Source organism: Aotus nancymaae, unplaced genomic scaffold (genome assembly GCF_030222135.1).
Source record: "Aotus nancymaae isolate 86718 unplaced genomic scaffold, 86718_ANA_hifiasm-v0.15.2.pri h1tg000108l, whole genome shotgun sequence".
In the NCBI taxonomy this organism is placed as follows: domain Eukaryota; kingdom Metazoa; phylum Chordata; class Mammalia; order Primates; family Aotidae; genus Aotus; species Aotus nancymaae.
The window spans coordinates 43,341,687-43,363,494 of record NW_026988523.1 but is presented as its reverse complement, the minus strand read 5'-3'; the positions used below and the strand labels follow the sequence as shown (position 1 = coordinate 43,363,494).

The 21,808-nt window shown below is 42.6% G+C and overlaps 1 protein-coding gene across 2 annotated transcripts in view; it reads right to left on the bottom strand.

Annotated features, from left to right (window-relative positions):
- Positions 1–8,150: 8,150 nt before the first annotated feature.
- The window catches only part of PBX1 (PBX homeobox 1), a 329,519-nt gene continuing 315,861 nt past the window's right edge, over positions 8,151–21,808 (bottom strand). For both annotated transcript variants that reach the window (XM_012468894.3, XM_012468897.3), the window contains one exon: positions 8,151–9,684. In XM_012468894.3, the coding sequence (XP_012324317.1) occupies positions 9,664–9,684 (21 nt within the window). In that variant the 3' untranslated portion in view covers positions 8,151–9,663. The remainder of the gene's footprint in view (positions 9,685–21,808) is intronic.

Below are 21,808 nucleotides of genomic sequence, written 5' to 3'. Positions count from 1 at the left end.
CTACTTGGAACTCTGCTGTCTTATCTCAGTCTACACTATAACCTCTCACCTGAATGTGCCCTTTTTCCCAGCTTTGGTACCCAAGGATCCTCTAGTTTTATTTTTCTGGCTTTCACCTCTTGGCACACTGCTGGTGCTGCCCCCTTCATTGACTTGGAGCAGCTTGCATGAGGTCAGCTGCTACCCTGATAAACTGTCCTCTTGAGAGAAAGAAGGGGAAATTTCTGGGGGCTGCTGATTGGCTTCTTTCCCCAATTGTCTTCCACCCATCTCTGTTCCATGGTCTGACAAAGACAAAGTTAACCTTTCAGTCAAATATTTCTTATTATTTTTCTACACTTATTTGGAGAATGCAAGCAACTGATTGTCTTTCTTTTTTTTTTTTTTTTTTTTTTTTTTGACAGACTCTCACTTTGTCGCCCAGGCTGTTGTGCAGTGGTGCCATCATAGCTCACTGCAACCTCAACATCCCAGGCAATTCTACCTCAGCCTCCCCAGTAGCTGGGACTACAGGCATGCACCACCACATCCAATTAATTTCAGCATTTTCTGTAGAGACAGAGAGTCTCAGTATGCTGCCTAGACTGGTCCCAAAATCTTGGCCTTAAGTGATCCTCTCACCTCTGGTTCCCAAAGTGTACAGGTGTAAACAACCACACCTGGTCTGATTTTCTATTAATAATAATTATATGCCCTACTATTAATATATGTATTTATCCTCCTGCCATCTCTTTCAAGTTTCTAAAAAACAAAATTATGCCTCTCTAAGCCTTGTATTATTTTCTAAAGAAGTTCCTGGGATAGAACATTCCACTGGAAATATCTGCAAGAGAATAAATTGCTTCTCCCAAGTATTTCTTCCAGCCTGCCAGCCACTGGGTCTCCTCTTCCTTTCTTCCTTTTGTACCTTCTTATTATCCTAAATGCAGAAAGCAAAACAAAGAATCATCGTAAAGTGGTAAAACTCAAGTGGCAGAAGATCAGAATCCTGCTGCAGTAATACCACGAAATTGTCTAATCTTTCTAAAGTGAGCTGCTTTGCACGCATTTTCACTTAATCCTCAAAATACTTCCATATAGTGTTATATTATTACATTCACCATTTTACAGATGTAGAAACTGAGAACCAGTGATATTAAATAAAGTTGCCCAGGCCCATCAAGCTAATAAGTGTAGGTGCAGAGATTCAGATTCAGGCCTGTCTGAATTCAAAGCTTGTGCTGTTGAATGCCATCTAACACTGCCTCACAAATCCTCATTTATTCAGGACTCACATCAATATTAAACACTCTTCCTCCTCAGTCAGACCTCTTCCTTGTCGCTGGGTGAGTGAACCGTGCTGTTAGTCACCACTGTGGAAAGAAACCTTTGTGACAGTTAATGGTCTACATGCATGTAGGAGACTCAAAATAAAGCAAAATAGCCTATTTGCATAAATAGAATCTGCTCGGATGTCAGCAGACACGAGCTGGCAACAAATGTGAAGACAAGGCAAAGAGGAGGAAGCACCCAACTTGCCTCACACCCTCCCTTGTCCCTGCAGCCTCTGTCTGGGACCCTGGGACCCGCCAGGGAGCACATCCTGTCAGATAAGCCCCAGCCAGACAGACGTTGTCATTTGACTTCAGCAAATTGCTCTGATCCAGTTCAGTTCCAGGCCCAAGCTTGACACCCAATCATGAGTGGAATTTGGTTTGACACGTACCTGGCTGTGAAAGCCACGTTCTTGCCCCCACCCTTGCCCACTTGACCCCTACAGCCTCATATGTCAGAATGTGACATCCCAGGTGTCAGCTGTAACACCAAGTGCACAGAGCAAGAGAAAGATGGGCAATGACAGCAGAGGTTCCGGTGCCCAGCCCAAGCCTGGCACCAGGACTGGCCTCCTGCCTGGGAGGAGAGAGCAAGGCCCACAGCTGTGGGTCAGGGAGGCTGGGACTGCAAGCCCCTTCAGCTGGGTGCCATGGGGTCTGGAATACCACTGCCAGAACTGCCAGAATTTTTCCTTTGCTTCAGCATTGTCCTCTCCTCATAAACTCTGAGCCATTTGGTATGAATTTGGACATTAAACTGCATTTCCCTGGCTGGAAGTACCAGAGATGCAAGAGTGTAAACACAAAGTCACCGAATACAAGATAACTCAGTTTTGCCTAGGACTGACTCTGGAGGCAAAGTAGGAAAATAACATATGCCAAAAGGAGGCAAAAATGAATGCTTTCTGAGCGTTTAGTAAGTACCAGTCCTGTGCAGGTGCTTGGTATACAATCTATTTTATTGTTAGAGCAACATAGCAAAGCTTATAAAGGATATCTGCTCAAGGTCACACACTTACTAAGTAATGGTGCTAGAATCATGGCTGGTGCACTCCACAGCATTCCTTTCTTCCAATTAAGCTTATTTACCTGGAGCCAAGAGAGCAGTGTTGGGCACACCAGGTAGGTTCTCAGTTCTTTGCATTATCCCTCCTGTCTGACACCCCAAACAGCGATGAGAAGGAATGGTCAAATATGGAATCTCATCCATTTCTCAAGCCCCCAGGCTCCTGTGACAGCTAAGAGGCTCCCGTCCCTCACAGACATCCTATGGAACACTTGGGACTGTGCAGCTTCCTGACTAATCAGGTGGGAGCTTTGAGCCCTATGAAGGCAGAGTCTTTGCCCCATGGTGCTGAGCCGTTGGTGATGACTTCTTGACATGATGATGAGTCAAGTGCTTGTAGCAATCTCCGGCTCATCTTGGCGGATGCAGCAGGCAACAACACACACGGCCATAGAGTACTGTGTTCCCAGACATCAGGATTTTTAATTCTTAAAAGCATTGAGGACTGTCATGTAGTTGAAAGTGTTCCATTTTGCCAAGCAAATATATAAACCTCCACCATTTATTGTAAGTTCAAAAAGAAGAGAACTTCAAATACCAAAAGTGTAGGAAGGGCATCATCTCATAATAGACAGGCTTTCCCAAGACAGAAAGTTTGCGAGGTTACGTTGATATGTACATATTTCATATTTGTCATAGACGTATGAAAATATTATCAATAACCTGCATAAGTCTTCAGATTAACATTAAGGGATGCTTGATTCAGATGCAAAGGTCTTAGACAGAGTCAGGCTACCCGGGGTCAATCTCAGACTCCACTGCTAACCACCTATGTGGCCTTGGGCAAGTCGCATCATCTTTATTGAGATGAGGAATCATATCAATTTCCTCATCTGTTGAATAAGGGAATTAGATGAAATGAGTGTTGAGACCCCTCTCAACTTTATGATTTCAGGAAAGCAGCCTAAGCCTCCTGGCCATAAAGGATAGGCCTCAGAGAGGAAATACTTTCTCAGAGAGAGAGATTGACTCTCAAAGAGAGTGTCTCATATAACTTGGGATGGATCCAATTTTGGGTCAACCCTAGCAAATTCTCAACCCTTCTTTCACCTATGCCTATGTCCTTTTCCTGGTCATCTTCACACACAAAAGCTGGAAATGCTTTTGTGCTGTGTTTTGGCAAAGGTGGGATCCCAGAGATAGCCATGGTGGGTGGCCCACCCTGGGAAGCTGAGATAAGGTTCAAAGAAGTAAAACACAGGACACGAAGAGTTAAATAACACAGTGTCAACCTAGGTCACGTAACTGGCTTTGAGTTCACTGGGACCCTGAATCCCATTTCATTTCTGCCACTCTGTTCTAGAATGTAACACTCTCAAGAGACTCAAATCTCAGGAAAGGCAGGGAAAGAAGGTGGGCACGGGGCATGTGGTGTATGCAGTGTTCACACACGCATGTGAAGGATGAGGCAATGGGACATCTTCGTTTCTCCCTCCATTGTTCTTCCATTTCTGCCTCCCAGGTCCTCATCCACCTGGGACGCACGAGGAATGAAAGGCCCCACACTACTTAAGTTTGTCAGTGCGGCAGGAATCATTAACTTATGCTCGCTTGCTCTGCCTTTCATGCAGAGAGATTTACATGTTAGGTGTATGAGGCCAGAGACAGCTTAGGCAGGAGGAACATTTTGCAAAGCTCCGGGAGTGATTTAAAAGCACTACAGGCTTAATGCATGGGGCACTGGGCTGGATGCAGGTGCATTGGTGGCACCTGCCTTTGCCTAACTATTGGATTTCATCCCGTCTCTAGACCCTATTGTCACAAACCTGGACTAAGCCCAGCCCCTTCCATGAGGAGCATAGATAGTCCTGCCAGTGCTAAGAGGTTCTGGAAAGCTGACGACCATGTGAAGAAGGCTGTGAGTGAGTGTGTATGTGTATGTGTATGTGCATGCATGTGTGTATGTGTGTGAGTTTGTGTGTATGTGTTTATATTACCTATCAGGAAAGATGAAGGCAATCCAGATGCAGTTTGCTAAGGATCCTAAGTATTGGCATGTTATCAGATAGAGCTGTGAAGGTCATGCTTCCAATGTCAAAGTGCAGCTGAAGGTCGGCATGCCCAAGGTAAGTGGCTTTAGAAGTTATTACTAGGAGAGGAAGATTGAGCCAAACACACTTCATAGCCTCTCCAACTTACCCAAAGCCCATTAACTAGCCTGAGTGAGCTGCATCCAGCCCTACAGATTCCAGGACTTGGAAATACGTAATAAGAAGTTCAAAGATGCGTGAGTCTATGGGAGCTGAGAGTGGGCAGTGGTGGAGGCTTGAAACAGGTAACAGTCCTAGAGAATGTTTCATAGCTGCCAATACCAGGTTTCCCATCTGTTCTTTTAAGTAAAGCTTGAGGTACATCCAAGGTAGGTAGGATGCAGGTTTCTGAGCTCTCGCCTTACACAGGGTCTCTTTTTAAAAATTAGTTGCACATGTGAACCAGAAGCTTTCAAACAAAACCCTGCAAATTCTATTGCCTTTTTCTGAACAGGAGAGGGAGTTTCTGAAAGAGCCATCACAATTAAAATGGCATCAAAAGAGGCATCTGTACAGAAACAGAATATAATAATTAAAAAGATGAAATAGTTCAAGGGATGCACAAACCATTCATCTCCTCCCTCACCTCGTGCTCCTACCCTTTTCCCCCAGGAGGAACTGACTTTTAAAATATCGCAGGTGTCAACAGGAAATCTGCTGAAAATGCAAGAGTGAAGTTTAATAGGGTCTGCCCTGTGCTTGATCACCTTACTGCCAGTGGAGACACCTACTGTTGGGAAAAATGACAGTCACGTAAAAAGAGAAAGGAACAGCCAACAGGATAAGCATCCTGGGACAGACAGCACTTCAGCAAGTAATCTGCCAGAGCAAGGGAGAAAGATGCCAGAACCTGCCAGAGCTGGACTGCAGCAGAGAACTTTACCTCTTCTGAGATGGATGTAGGGGACAGGCCTGGAAGTGGCTTTAAGCAGGTTTTCCACAAGCCCCCAGCTCAGAAAAAAACGTGTATTACACAGACATTGAACTGGGGCTGATCTATTAAGTATGGCTAGGACACTGCATTAGTAAGTGTCTTCTAGAAAAACAGAGCCAATAAGATATAAGATTTATTAAATAAGGTTTATTTATTATGAGAAATCGGCTCCCACACTCATGGAGACTGAGTGGTCCCACAATCTGCATCTGCAGGCTGGAGGCCTAGAAAAGTCGAGGTGTAGTTCCAGCCTAAGTCCAATGGCCCGAGAACCAGAAGAACCAATGGTTTCAGTTCTGATTCAAGCCCAAAGGCCTAAGAATGAGAGTGCCAAAGGCGTAAGTTCCAATTCAAGTCTGAACCCTAAGATGCAGGTGTGCTGATGGTGTAAGTTCCGGTTCAAGGGCAGGAGAAGCCCAATGCTTCAGCTCAAGCAGTAAGGCATGCAGAGCACATTCTCTCTTACTCAGACTGTTCTGTTTCCACCTCTGGTGGTTTGGATGAGGCTCACCCACACCGGGGAGGTCCATCCACTCTACTCAGCCCACCAATTCAAGTGTTAATCTCTTCCAGAAACACCCTCACAGACACACCCCAAAATAATGTTTAACCAAATATTTGGACACTCTGTGACCCAGTCAAGTCGATACATTCAATTGATCATTACAAGCACCGTTCTGTGAGTGGGTCCTAAAGGACACTGGAAAATGCTATCAGTTAACTTACGGTCTATGTGTAAATCCCACACACTGAAACGTGTGCTCTGGAACCGCTTCCCAGTGTGCAGTGGTTATTACCATTCCTCCTCACCACAAAATAAGTGTAATTCACTGGAGCATGACGTGGTAATCTCCTGCTGACTTCTGAGAGTAAATGGACAAGTGCAGCAACTGTATTTGAGAAGGGCGTGTGACAATAATCATCTGGCTCCCAAATGTATTCTGTCCTGCCCCAACTGGTTACAGCAGCACTACCTCCTAAGGTGAGCGAATTGGCCTTTCCTTACCTTCCTTGGTGGTCTCTGTCGGATAGAGCTCACAGGGCTAAGACAGCAGCCATAGATGGTAGTCCAGTGTGGCTTGCTGTGTCTCCTGGAGGAAGCATTTCTTCTTTGTGAAGTAGACTTCCAGACCCACAGACACTAGAGTTCTGGGAAAAGGATGTGCAAGTCCCTAAGTAGGTCATTGGGAGTGATGGAAGTGGGTCACTCTCACTTCTAACCCTTGGCTCCGGATTCATATACTCTACATGTCAGGGACACACCACCATAAAATGGTCACTGATCTAGATGTACACTATGTTCTGGAAGTGTTAATCTTCTCTAGCAAAGATATCACACCTGGCACAGCAGTTGCAATTGGGGCTACTATTTGTATGAGTTTATAGTAATGTAACTCTCATGTTCTAAGATCTTCTAGTTTTAGTAGGAACTAAACCACTAAATTAATGGGGAAATGTTGAGGACCACCATCCCTACATACTTTAGGTTTCTAAGCATTGCATTAATCTCTTCCATTCACTCTAGCATGCAATATTTTGGTTTGCTATTTTGGTAGGGATGTGGGGGTTGGAGGAAGAGAAGTTTCAGAAGATTATACTTGGTCTTCCTCATTACGGTAGCTCTTACCCCACAGTCCAAGGAACCTTGTGAGCTTTCTATCAACCACCAAGTATATGCATTTCAATTATTCTTTCAGTAACTGAGGAAACTCCCAGATGTGGGTCCAGGGACTCAGTGGATGCACTGTGCTCGCGGGAGGTTGAGGCTTCAGTGAGCCATGATGACACCACTGCACTCAGCCTGGGTGACAGAGACCTGTCTCAAAAAATTAAAAAAAAAAAAGATAAAACCTAAAAAAGATACACTAAGATCCCTCACTCTGACAACAAGACCATGATGACTATCTGGGGCTCAGATATCCGTGTCAGCTTGGGGCCTGTGTCTCATGATCCTTAAACTATTTGGATCATCCTCTTCCCCCAGTATATGATCATTTGAGTAAATGGCCAAGGACCTTTTGGGAAAATAATGATAAAATCATTACCATATATATTTTCTATAAAATTTGAATGGTCTCATAACCTAGGGACCTAGTTTTTTTTTTTCTATCAGTGAATTCTGAATCTGAAAACTGACTTAAGTCTGGGTATCATAGCTTGACTTTTATTGAGATGGCTGTCCTCAGCCTCTCAATCATCTATCCTTGATTCCTTTGAGTTTATAGATTCAGCAATACTCTGATTGGTGGTCCACTTATCTTGTCCCTAGGAACGCCATATTTTGCTAACCATCTCCATAAGAGAGTGATCTCCCCAGGTGCACTCCAACCTTGTCACTCCTTACAGTAATTATCCTCAGAGTCAGTGAGATTTAGTTACCCAGCTTCTAGGAGACCTCTAGAAGTGAGCAACCCGATATCTCCTGAGACAGATTATTCTATCATTACATATCCAATTGTGTTGAAATCCTTTCTTGTGCAGCAGAAATATTCTTCCTGAAATTTATATCCATGTGACACACCTTTAGCAGCCACACAAATCCTCTCTTTTACTTCCTTCACAATGACTAGCTCCACTTGCTTCTAGACTAATCTCCACAGAATCAAGCCTTCATATTCATTATCTAGGTTAAGGTACTAATCTTGGGTCATCTGGAGAGGAAAGGGAACACATGTGCCCTACTGAGATGAGGGAAAGTTACAATCAAATGATAACATAAACAGGTAACATGTCTGGAGCATTTACTATGTACTGGGTCCTGTGCAAAGCACTTTACTTACGTTATACTCACAAAACATTCATTTATGCAAGAAATATTTATTAATCACCTAAATCATTCCAGAAACTGGGGATACAGCAGTAAAGAAAACAAAACAAAACAAAAAAGAACACCTGCCCTCATAGAGCTTACATTCTATAGGTGGGAAAGAGGTAATAAATAACATAATTGAGGCTATATATAGTTAGGTGTTGAGTGCTAAGGAAAATAATAAAATGAGGAAAGAGGATAGGAAATGCCATATGGTTTACAAGTTTAGGTATTGAGTTCAAGAAAGTTCTCACAAAAAGGTAGGTGGAGTGAAGACCTGAAGGAGGTAAAAGAGTGGCCTTTGTGGATATCTGGGAAAGACTGTCCCCAGGAGAATGAATAATAAGGGCAAAGACCCTGAGGTAGGTATTATCATCTCCATTTTACAGATGGGAAAACGACTTGCCCAGGACCCCACTGCTTGAAGGTGGAGCCAGGATTTAAACTCAGATCTGCTTGATGTTAGAGCTAGTGTACCATACACTTGCCCGGTGATGGAGTGAGTGACATTAGGCAATCCAGAAACAAAACTCTATACTATGGGTGATGACACAAAGCCTAGAAGCAGGAGGCAACTTGCTCAGATGAACACATGTGGATAATGGCTGAGCTGAGACTAGAGAGCTGTCATTTCCACTCCACCATCCCTGCTTCTAGAGAATCCAGGCGTTCATCCTCTGACTAGAAATATTTCCCAGAAAAGTGAATGGACTTGGTATAACTTTTTCAATGTATTTTGTCAATAGGCATTTTAAAGTCTTGCCTTGCCCCAACTGTACTAAATGATGTCTTTGAGCTCTGAGATCTCTCATTGGTAGGTGTGGGTTACTTATGGAGCACAGACTACAGAGTTAGACACATCTAAACCCGAATACAGGCTCCACACTTTTCTAGGTATGTGACCTTGGGCAAGTTATTAAATATCTCTAACTCCCACCTCATCCACAGAACAAGAATAAAAATGCCTGGCAGGGATTTGGTGGGGATTAGATAAATTAGTGCTTGTACAGCACCTCACACAGTGACTGGTACAGGGGAGATGCACTCAATGTGTTTACCGCCTTCTCCCTATGTAGTTAGTCGTCTTTTCACATGCACAACTCTCGCTTTCTTAATTTATTATAATATTTTGAGAATTTAGAGGTTGTCATTATATATATATATATATATATATATATATATATATATGGCTTCTCATCACATTTTATGTTATATGGTGGTGCACAGTAAATGCTTAAAAGCGATTATTTGATTGCTGGATTAGTGGAGAAGAGAAAGGGAGATTATTGCTTTGGGGCTCTGTTGATACCATGGTCTTCCAGTTGCAACATCTGCCAACTCACTGCTCACCAGAGTTGTTTTGGCTGATGTGACTGGCCAGCAGGTATCCTCTTGCTGCTTCAAAAGTCAATACGTGTCATTCTAGAAGAGAGACCATTTTTCAGATAGGGGAAGACATTTCTTCAGTCAAGGGAAGAGGACTTGCTGTCACCACCAGAGCATCCAAGCCATCAATAGGTTCTCGCAATTTCCTGGTGAGAAGGCAAAATTCCAGTTTAACTCACGACTTTCACGCCCGCTATCCACAGATCTTTCATCAGGACTGCTATCAAAGAGTCAAATTGACCAAATTGACCGATTTCAGTTTTTATTTCTTTTGCCCAACCTCTGGCAAGATCTCAATGAGCAGCTAACCAGCTGAAAATAGAAGAAGGAAAAGGCCTAGACCTAGATGATTCAGGAAATGGCTCATCAGCCACCAAAAATTGAAGCCACTTTTCATTCATATAATATGGAAAAAAAATCTCCATGATAAATATTAGGAATAGTCCAATGAAGTCACCTGTTTATAATTTCTTAAGAAAAAAATGGGATTCATTTTTGCAGCACTTTCTCCTATATTAGCTTGTTTAATCTTCGTAACAGCTCTATGAAATAGTTATTATTACCCATGTTTTACAGATGAAGCAACTGATCCTAATAATATTAAATGACTTGCTCAAGGTTACACAGCTGGTAAGTTGCAAACCCAGGACTTAAATGTACATGCTCTTAATTTGACCATTGGCTTCCCCCTCACCCTTGTTTATCTGCCTCCACCTAAAAAAGGCTAATGAAAAACATTCTGTGCTGGTCCTATCAAAGGTCAATGACAGTTCAGAGGCAGAGTTAGACACCTGTCTCTTTTTTTTTTTTTGTAGCAAATCATACATAGAACCTAGTCTTAATATAAAAACATCGTCAGAGAAAGATGATTTTCAAAAGTTAATAATGCGTCTAAGGTTAATTTGTATTTGTTTCTGAATAGCTGAGAAGAACTCAAAGACATGAAGCATTACTCCTATTCATTACAGAAGGGGAAGGTGCCTGGTGCTCGCATTTTATGGCCAGGGATAAAGAAGACAGAAAAAAATGTACAATAAAGGTGAAAAACAGCCAGTACTTCTCATTTCTGAACTCAAATTTGGCAAAATTCAGCTTGACAAACTTAAAAAGATATATCAATAAATTTCCAAAATATTAATTATATACATATACGTGAGCAAATATTAGAAGGAAATTATGGAAAATGAGGACTATTGTGTTAGGGTGATAGAATTATAAAGATGTTTTCCCATATTTTGCAATGATTTTATATTATGTTGTGTAAGGAAGATATAAAGAAATAATTATAATTATTTTAGTGGATGCTTTGAAAATATCCATTTGCCCAGGGCTAGGCAATCTCTTTCCACCAAATTTCCAAAATGACAATTGATTGAGTTAACACTAGCTGCAGACAGATTTCTTTATGGGTCAGAGGTGCTAATAACATCTTCTCATATTGGTACATGGAATTGGGTCTCATGGAATTAGTACTCTGCACCTGAACACTGATGGACTCAACTTTTTCTAGTCCTCCTTGGAATGAACACTGAAGTGGAGCTTGATGTGTTTAGCTAAGGTCTTTTAGCACAGATTCTCTAGCAAGATTTTGCCTTTTATTTTTACCTTAAGGGTTTGAAAGATTCTTAAACCAATTATTTCAGTAATATGCCTAATTCACTAGGTATATTACTAAAATTGTAATTTCTCATTTAGTTCAATAGCTTTTATAATTCCTCATTTAGTTTAGAATGCTAGAGCTTGAGGAAGAGAAAACAGTTAACTTTCTTGTCTGCAGATGAAGAAACTGAGGCTGGGAGAATATAGTTCCAAATTTAAAGTACATAGCATAGCATAGCATAGCATGTATCATATTTTCCCAATTACAATTACAAGTACCCCTATAAAATAAGTACACCTGTTCCTCTCCTTGATGTTACTAATGTCCTTGATTATAATATACATCTAAGAACATTGTCTCTCAGATGGGTTTGGTGGTTCATGCCTGTAATCCCAGCACTTTGAGAGGTCAAAATGGGAGAATTGCTTGAGTCTGGGAGTTGGAGACCAGCCTGATCAACGTAGCAAGACCCCCATCTCTTTTTATTTAAAAAAATATATATATTAAAATATTAAAGTAAAAAGTATGCATTAGTTCAGTAGAGAGTACTCTGGCCCTTGGTACTGAGGGCCTAAGAGTAAACTTGGACTATAGACTTTTCACATTTGATAGTGAAAGAGCGACACACACTGTAATGTATGAACTTACGTATGGACAATTTTAATTTCACGTGTTTTCTTATGGAAGAATATTACTCCATGACTTAAAATCTTAAACAGAATCTATGAAATCAAAAAAAGAAGAAGCCATGAAAACGAGGGGCAAGATGAGAATTTCCCAGGCTTTCCCGTGGACTCTCAGGCACATTTCCCTGAGTTGCCTTCCCGTTCTCAGAAGATGCGTGTTTAGTGAGCAGCACACTGAGGCAGCACAATTGCATGGAGTTAGAGGCCTGGGCTCCAGCCCTGTAGCTGCCAATGATCATTTGTGTGATTTTGAGAAAATCACTTAATATCTGTGGGTCCCCTATCTCATCTACCAAAGAAAAGGGTTGGACTGAAGATTGTTTAAATCATCTGGATTGCATGAAACTGACTCTGGTTATTTTAAGCGGAAAAAATAGTAAATCAGAAGGATATCAGGTAGTGCACAGAATTTTACCTGGATAATTAGCTTTGGAAAAGAAGATGGAACCAGGACAGCTTGGTGGGAGGTGTGGGGGGTGGGTCCTGAGAGAGAAAGGTAGTGCAGGTGCAGGTCTCATTGGAGTGAGCTGCTGCTAAAGTGAATGAGCTTCTAAGACTCTCTGTCCTTGCACCTCCAGTTCTAGATCTTAGGACTCTGGCTAGATGGCCTAGGGTAAGTCGATGTGATCGAATCTCAAGTAGAAGATACAGCCAATGTAACTTACAGCCTCACCAAGACAGCACACGGTACCCAATGAATAGACGCTGGACAGCCAGAAAATGTAGTGTCTTTGGAACTTCCTAGCTCTCTCCCTCCTTCCTCTTTTTCCCCACTTTTCCTCCCCTCTTTTCTTCTTTCTTTCCTCCCTCCCTCCCTCCTTTCCTCTTTTCCTTCCTGCCCCCCTCCCTCCCTCCCTTCCTTCCTTCCTTCTTTCCTCCCTCCCTTCCCTCTTTCTCCCTCCCTCCCTCTTTCCTCTTTTCCTTCCTCCCTCCCTTCCTTCCTTCCTTCTTCCCTCCCTCCCTCCCTCCCTTCCTTCCTTCCTTTCCTCCCTCTCTCCCTCCTTCCTTCTTTCCTCTGGGTTCTTCTTCAAGACTCTGCCAAATATCAGTTGACTTTTATATTATGGGGAGATTACATTTTAGCACTCAAGGGTGAGCTGTTATCCCCCAGAAAAATCCCCACTTCTCTCCAGACTCCTAGAAGGACTAGGCGCATGGTGGGAGAAAAAGGGGAGGACTGCCATGGCTACAGCTGGGTACCAGAAAGCCAGAGTGAAGCAGTTTTCATAAAGACCAGAGCCAGAGAGGGCTGCAAGCACGAGCTTGGAGCAGATGGCTAGAACAGTCCACCAAGGAGCACTAGGTCCCGCTCCTAGTCAGAGGGGTTTGCTTTCAGAGTGTTCCCATTATCACATTTTCTTGGCCTTCGTCTTATGGCTGCTGGGATAAGTGGCTTTTTTCCTTTTCCAAACTGCCCTCATCAGTAATGCAACAATAGCTAATTTAATTAGCTGACCTGAATGGCAGCCAGCTTGAGCTCATTTGGTTTTGCTAGTGCTCTCTGCTACATACAGAACAGATAAGCCTACTTCCCTCTAGACACACAGTGGGACTTGGGAGGGGGTAGCGAGAGTGGCAGTGTCTCTTCCAAAGTCAATACTGCACCTGTGGGATTTAGCACTTGACCAAAGGCAAGTGAGTCTGGAGTCAGTATTCCCCAAGGGCCTGTCAACTTTGTCAGCTGAAAGAGATAAAATACACAACCAGGAAATTGCAAAGGCAAGGTGCCCAGGATGGGAATGCTGGGAAAAAACATTCCCCTTAGCAGAAAGAACGCTTGGCCAAAAGAGCTGGATCTTGGCCACTGACTGACCTTCCCAAGTCCCTGCACCTCTGTGTCTCAGCTCGCAGATGCATCACAATAATCACTGTGAAGAAGCACTTCCTTTGCAGACATGTCGTAGCATAAGGTAATGTAGATGAGAGGGCTCTGACACACAGAAAACTGTGGCAATGGAGAATGCTTTCATAATTAGGGTATCACCATGAGTATATTTTCTGTTTCTCAAGGGCAGGAACTAAACACCATCCTCTTTGTGTCCCTAGCATCAAATACGAGGTCCAAACACAGAAGGCGCCCGACACATGATTGTTGACTGAATAATAGAGGAACAGGGGTATTCGGAGATGTGTAGGGATAGTTTAAGGTACAGGCAGGTCGACACATAATTAAAGAAACATTGAAAAACACAAGCCTTCTTTTCAGGTGTATTAACCCTCTCCATCCTTGACAAAAGAGAAAACTGCCAGAGAGCCACAATGGTTTATTCAGATTTACCTTCAATCCATCAGAATAGCTCTTCTATCACACAGGCACCTCTGCCCACATTCCCCACCCCAGGTTATTTCAGAGCCACTCCCCAACTAAAGTGAAGGAGCACCCCCAGCGTAAGCTTTTGTGTCTGTTTTAGGGTTCTTTTCCTCTTAAGTGCTGCATTTCAATGGAATGTAGATTAGAATTTGCCTGTACTCACATGAAATAAATGGTGTATTGTTAAAACAAGTAGATTTGAAAAAGTTTGGAATAGGAAGAATCAATCTGATCATATTACCCATTCTGGTTACTGGAATATGCCTTGGTATATTGGTATTTGGTCAAACACATTTTAACCATCGTGACTACTGTGTCGACTTACTCCATCCACGCCCCCTCGGCGATCCCATCCACTCCATGACTTCAACTGTCTCCTATATGCTGATCTTCAACTCTGACCTCATTCCTGGGCTCAGTTATCTGGAAACACAGCTGCCTGTTGGAAGTTTCCACCTAGATCTTCTGCTGCACCTCAAAACCAAGATGACAAAAGTTGCCCTCCTCCCCTATGTTTGCAGAATCTTCTGTTTAGCGGTGGCTCACATTCACCAAGGCCAGAACCCCAACCTTCCCTCATGCCTACCTGCAGGTAGCACTGAGTCCATTGATTTTTGTCTTCCAAATACCTTTTGAATCAGGGCCTTTCTCACCATGGAAATTATTTTATTCGTATCTTTTATTCCCTAGCCCCCAACTCCAAACAGGTGTTTCTCAAAGGCAAATTCTGTGCCAATCAGGCAAATAAACATTTGTTGGCCTAAACTGAATTAAAAAATTTCCCCCGTCCCACTAAATTTCAAATCTTTAGTGAATACCAGTTACTATACTTGAACAAAGATATAGCTGAATTTTTCCATTCTGTTGTAACAGCTATTCCAATGGGCTCTAAATTGACAGTTAATCCCCAAATTTGGGATGAATACAGTCAGCTAGCTGAGACCTTCCGGGTCTGCTGTAAAGCCTGAGGCTCATGCAAAGAACACTTCACTTTTCCCATGCTTCCAGAAAGGCAGATTATGCTCTGGTTGCCATAATTTCTTCTTTCCAGATTCCTTGTCTTTGACTCTCTCATATTGAACCCTAAAATCAAGTGTGCATTAGGTTTTGTAAATTCTAATTTCCTACATATTCCTATAACACATTTAGAGTATTTGGTGTTTCTGAAAAGTAATTGATATTCCAATAATAATTTTGGTTTTTTACCCATTTCTCTAACTTTTGCTTAGCTACTGACACGGTCTTCACATCCAGATTTTGTTTTTTTCCTATAGCAATTCCCCTAAACCCTAGGGCTACTGGGTGATGTCATTTCATATTGAAATGTAGCCAGGTCATAATGGGAAATGACAGTCTTGAGCCAGACTGCCTCAGTTCAATTCCTGATTCTACTACCTCTATCCCAGTTTCCTCATCTGTAGTAAGGGATTATAATGTGCCGGTACACTTCACAGTCTTCTTCAAAGTATTAAAAGAGCTAATTCATATGCCACATTGAGTATTCTAGTTGGTACAACAATAGGCAGGCTACTATTTTATTAACCTGATGTTGAGGACCTGGGAGACATTCAAGGAATTTTGGTGAACAATTTATTTTTGTTTTTAAAAAATTTATTTCAATTGCAAAATCAAATGCTTACCACGAATAGAGGCTATGCTATGCAGTTCACCTATATTACCTCATCTAATCCTCACAGTAACCCTATAATATAGTTTTAATTATACCCATTTCGTGGATTAAAAAAACCTAAGCCTCAGACAGATTAAGAAACTTGCCACTTGGCACACAGATAACAAATGACAGAACAGGAATTTGGACTCTAAACTGAGTTTAAAGCTACAATTAAATAAAATACATGATAAGTACCCAAAGTGTTTATGTCTCTAAATAAAACAAAGAAAAATACAACATTGGCTAAATCTCAAAATAATTACATTGAATGAAAGAAGCCACACAAGGAAGAGTATATAGTGCAGGATTCCACTTATATAAAACTCAAGAAAATGCAAGCTAACTACAGTGGCTGAAAAGTCATCAGTGGTGGCTGGGGAGGAGATGAGGGAAGGAGAGGCAGGAAGAATGGATTAAAAAGAAGCAAACTTTTGGATGTGATGAATATGTTCATTACCTTGGTTGTGTGATGGTGTCACTGGTGTGTATGTATGTCAAAACTTACCAAACTATACACTTCAAATGTCCAGTATATTGTATGTCACTGTGCTCAATAAAGTTGAGCATAAAATGTTTAATAATGACTAAACACTTGAGCTACCTTTTTTCTTTTTTTCTGAGACAGAGTTTCACTCCGATGCCCAAGCTGGAATGTAGCGTCATGATCTCTGCCCACTGTAACATCTGTCTCCTGGGTTCAAGTTATTCTACTGCCTCAGCCTCCTGAGTAGCTGGGATCACAGGTGTGCACCACCACTCCCAGATAATTTTTGTATTTTTAGTAGAGAGGGGGTTTGACCATGTTGAGGAGGCTGGTCTTGAACTCCTGACCTCAAGTGATCCGCCCACCTCAGCTTCCCAAAGTGCTGGGATTACAGGCATGAGCCACTGTGCCTGGCCTTGAGCTACTTTCATACCCTCAAAATCTGGCACATTAACCAAAGGGTTCAATCATTATTAAGAATAATGCATGACATATCAGGAAGATTTGGATTTTTCTTGTTTGGTTTGGGTTATTTTTTTGCCCATCACGGGGTTATAATCCTGAAGTATAAGGAGGATTTTGATTGAGTGGACCAGCCTCGTTCTCTCACCTCCTCCCCCTTGAACCAGTTGCAAGTTACTTGACAAAATTCAGTGTTTCCATCTAAAATGAGAACCATAAGGGCAATAGAACTTGCTTCGCAGAGTTGTCACAGAATTAAATGAGATAATGTACATAAAGACATTAGTGGAGCATTTGGCACGTGGTACTTCCTCTATCACTACTTGCTAGATATTTTTAAGGTGAAAGAAAGGGCTGAACCAGGCTCTGCCACGCTGGGATGTCCGGGTTGAGTTAGGTGCGTGACAGGGGGCCGGAAGGAACAGTGACTGGGTGTAGCCCCAAAGGAAGATATGACTCTCATCAGACAACTGTGTGTCCCAAAAGGTCCCAGCATTTGGGTGCTGTGATAAATCACTGGGTCAGGCTTTCTCCCATTCCCTGGGGGACTGCCCCCCTCTTCTAGACCTCACTCCAGAATGCAAAGAGGAAAACAGCAGCTACCGCTCTAGCGTCAGGCCTTCTGCTTTTCTACAGAAAATTAGTCTGCATTCGGCTTTCCTCCACTCCTCTGTTACCTTAATGTGCTGGCCTGGAGGATAAATGAGATCATAAACACAGAGCACCAAGCACAGTGTCTGGGTCACAGGAGGCGCTCAATAAATGTTAATTCCCTGCCCCCGCCCACTTAGAGATCAGCCCTGACTTCTCAGAAATGAAGATCCCCATGCACTCACCTAAGTCTCCTTTCAATATCCCTGCGTGGGAGCCTTTTTACTAAGCTCTTCAAGCTGGCCAGAATCCCTCTCCTCTGCTAATTGTCCCACAGAGAAACGAGGGGAAGAGAACGCAGCAACTCTGAGCCGGGAGCCCCGGCCTCCTAGCAGAGGAGACTGTGCTATTACCGAGCTTTGTGAAGGCGAACCTCGTTCATCTTCACAGACACTGCTGCGCCATCCATTTTAAATGACATAGAAGCCGACCCGTTTCTCAAGATCAGCATACTACTATATGGTTATGATTATTTAGCATTTACATAACACTCTATTTGCAAAGTGCTTAATAATTATTTATTTATTACCTCATCTAACTACTCACTAATGGAAAATTCAAGGGGTTGTTCTGAGTTCACTGACCTCCACTCTGGAGACACCTTAGGCCATTTCCAAATGCCTGCCGTAAAATATTTCAATAAAAAACCATTTGGTGTATGTACACGTATATATGTATATATATATACCAAATATGTATGTGTGTACATTTCTTTTTTGGCATTTGCAATGTATCTATTGAGACAATACTTTTTGGCTCTACGATGAATAAAAATAAGCATTACTTTTATTATAAAGTCACTAAAATAATATCTCTCTAGAACTTACATAGAACCAACACAAGATTACATTCCAGTTCTGTGGCAGACATGGGAATCGTGCGAATGTGCCCTTCGCATCTCCCTTCAACAAAGGGCTGGTTGCCCAGCTCGAAGCAGTGTGCTTGGCTGGCAGCCCCTGCCTGTTAGCTCTTAAGGTCCACCTCAAGCAGTGACTGAGCCTGGCGGTGGCTCAAGCGTTTGGTCATTTTTGCCCAAGGTGAGACTCATGTAAAGGGTGATTTTTGGCCCAGGCATGGTGGTCTGCCCCAGTAATCCCAGTAATTTGGGAAGTCGAGGCAGAAGGATCACTTGAGCCCAGGAGTTTGAGACTAACCTGGCCAACTGAGACCCTGTCTCCATTAAAAAACACAGTAATTAGCTGGGCATGGTGGCACATGCCTGTAGTCCCAGCTACTCAGGAGGCTGAAGTGGGAGGATCTCTTGAGCCCGGGAGGTTGAGGTTGGAGTGAGCTGTGATCATGCCACTACACTCTAGCCTGGGCAACAGAGTGAGACCCTGTCTCTCAAAAATAAAATAAAAGAATGTAATTTTTGTTCTGGGGCTCCCTCGCATCTGTATCCCTTTTCGACAGTTTCTCTGCCCCATTGTGCTTCCTTTGCTTTTTTCCTTCACAGGTGTAACTCCCTGATAAACTTTGATTTTCAGTCCTAGCTTCACGTCAGAAGCGCGGCAGCGTGAACTTTACATTAAACCCCATCATGTAAAGCAAGTGTGTCTGGACTGCAGATTTTCCACCAGCCACTGAGAGAAGGCAGCTTTGATTCTTTCAAAAGTCGTCGTGCTTCTTTCATCCTATGATACCGTGAATCTATACAGAATGAGACTCCATATGAATTTGATGGCTTTAGTCTCCATGAAGGGGGGTTTTGAGGAAAATGCTCCTTGTTTTTTCCTCAAATGAGCCCCCCATTTTCCTACTTACGATGATCTGTAACAATTACACCTCTGTTAAAATGTGCAGTACTAAGATGATTGTGACTGTAGACGGATGTGTAAAAATTACACAGTAAAGTGGGCCATGCCTACGATCCCAGCAATTTGGGAGGCCAAGGCAGGCAGATCACTTGAGGTCAGGAGTTTAAGACTAGCCGGGCTAACATGGCAAAAACCCGTCTCTACTAAAAATGCAAAAATTAACTGGGTGTGGTGACGCGTGCCTGAATTCCAGCTACTCGGAAGGCTGAGGCATGAGAATCGCTTGAACCCGGGAGGAGATTGCAGTGAGCTGCTACTACACTCCAGCCTGGGTTATTCTCAAAAAAACCCCCAAACAAACAAATCAAAAAACCCAAAGACTATACAGTAAGAATTCATGTGCATGTAAAAATATCTATACTTAATATTATAGGATATTCAACAATGCATATAGTTAAATATCATAATATACGTGATCTAATATATATGCATACATAAAATATCATCTAAGACAGAGGATCTCACCAAATAGAAATGGGGAAGCGAAGTCCCATTGACAGATGGGGAAAACAGAACTGCATGCTAACAGGGCCTAATAATACGTGGGTATGATGGTCCTTAAGTTCTTATATCAAGCTATGTTCTACAGGGTGAAGATAAACTCAAGTGAAATACCCCAAAAGAGAACAGATCCTTAAACCGTGCACACCTGACAACGCTGGAAGACGCAGCCTCCTTATCAGCTGCTCACCTGTGAAGGTCTTTGTTTTTAAGCCAACAATCAGAACAAAAAGGTGTGTGCCCTCTTCTCTCCCTTCATTTTTCTTTTTCTGAATTCCTCAGCAGTCTTGGGTCAAATCTATCTCCACAAAATAAACTACCACAAAACTTAATTAGGACTTTTGGAATTAAAGGAAAAATGTACTTCAGTAATTTTTTTTTTTTTTAAAGCTGTCATTGTAAGGCTTTAAAAGGTTGTATAAGGTTGTCATTGGGCACTGGCTGTGAGAGTCATGTATGTCAATGACAGTCTATAGTTTGAGGTCGCACTTGCTAACATTTTAAAGTGTGTTCAATAATACTTTCTGTAAATTCATAGCAGATTGATCTATAATTAACTAGGAAAGACATGTGGGGTGGTTGAGAGAATATCAAGAAGGATATTGGCTTTCCCTTGCTGCTGTGTTTAGAGGCCTGGTGAAAAAAGGTGTCTCCACCAATCCCTACTCCTGCCCCCTGTCTCCCAGCTACCAAATAAAAAAACTAAAAAGGCTCAGTAGACTGGGCGCGGTGGCTCACGCCTCTAATCCCAGCACTTTGGGAGGCAGAGGTGGGTGGATCACAAGGTCAAGAGATCAAGACCATCCTGGCCAACATGGTGAAACCCTGTCTCTACTAAAAATACAAAAAAATTAGCTGGGCATGTTGGCACACTCCTGTGGTCCCAGCCACTCGGGAGGCTGAGGCGGAAGAATCGCTTGAACCCAGAGGCGGAGGTTGCAGTGAGCCGAGATTGCGCCGCTGATGCCAGAGCAAGACTCCATCTTAAAACAAACAAACAAACAAACAAACAAAGGCTCAGCGATATTCTTGGGCAAGGGCCTGGACTCAATTCTTCAAACAAGGGCTTCAGAGCATGTAGTCAGACAAGCTGGGACTTCCAGAAGCCAGCATGAATTGATGAAAAACAAGTCATGCCACATTCACATCATTTACTACTTGGTAAGGGGGTTCATTGAACAGCAGGGAATTACTATAACTGTGTTTCTTCAAAACAGTGAACAAGCACCCTCTTCTTCTCAGGCTAATGGTGACTAATGTGAAAGTAACATGCCAAACAAAGAGAAGAATCATACTGAATGAATCAACCTTCTGGCCTGAAGCCCTCAAGTGTTTTGCCACAAGGCTCTGATCCTGTCCTGTCCTGATCAAATATGAATGACTTGGATGAAGGCAGCATAGTAGGGTGGTTATGAACATGACCTTCAGAGTCAGACAGAGTTGGGTTCAAATCCTGCCTCAACTGCTTACTGGTTGTGTATCCTTGCCTAAGGTACTTAAACTTTCTGAGTCACAGTTTCCATAAATATAAAATGAGGATTATAACACATTCTTCATAGAGCTGGAATGAGAGCAAGTGAAATATTCTGTGCAAAGCCCAATGTCTGTTGGAGAAATACTGCAAAAGTGGTGGCTCTTTGTTGCATATTAAACACATTGCGAGTAATGAGCTGATATGTTAGATGACAAAATCAGGATCCAGAAAGGTCTCACCAGGCTGGACTCAAGGACCAAATCTAATAGGATGGCACTTAACAAGGATAAATGCAAAAGTACTGCAATTAGATCTGAACAGAGAGCTGCACACATGCCCAGTGGGGAGACAGGGCTTATCAACAGCACACCTGAAAAAAGCCTTGGGAGCATTACATGACTCCTGCCCATTATAGGCCAATGGTGTGAGGTGGCTGCCAAAAAGCAAAGGCAAGTGCATTGTCTGGAACAAAGAGGAAAATAATGCTTATCTCCTCTGCCTCTCTCTGGGTCTCACACGTTAGTAGGGGTGTTGATAACCCACGCTTTTATCCTGAATACACAGAATCAGGATAGTGAGAAGACACAAACCCCATCTGAGCAAAAAACAGCA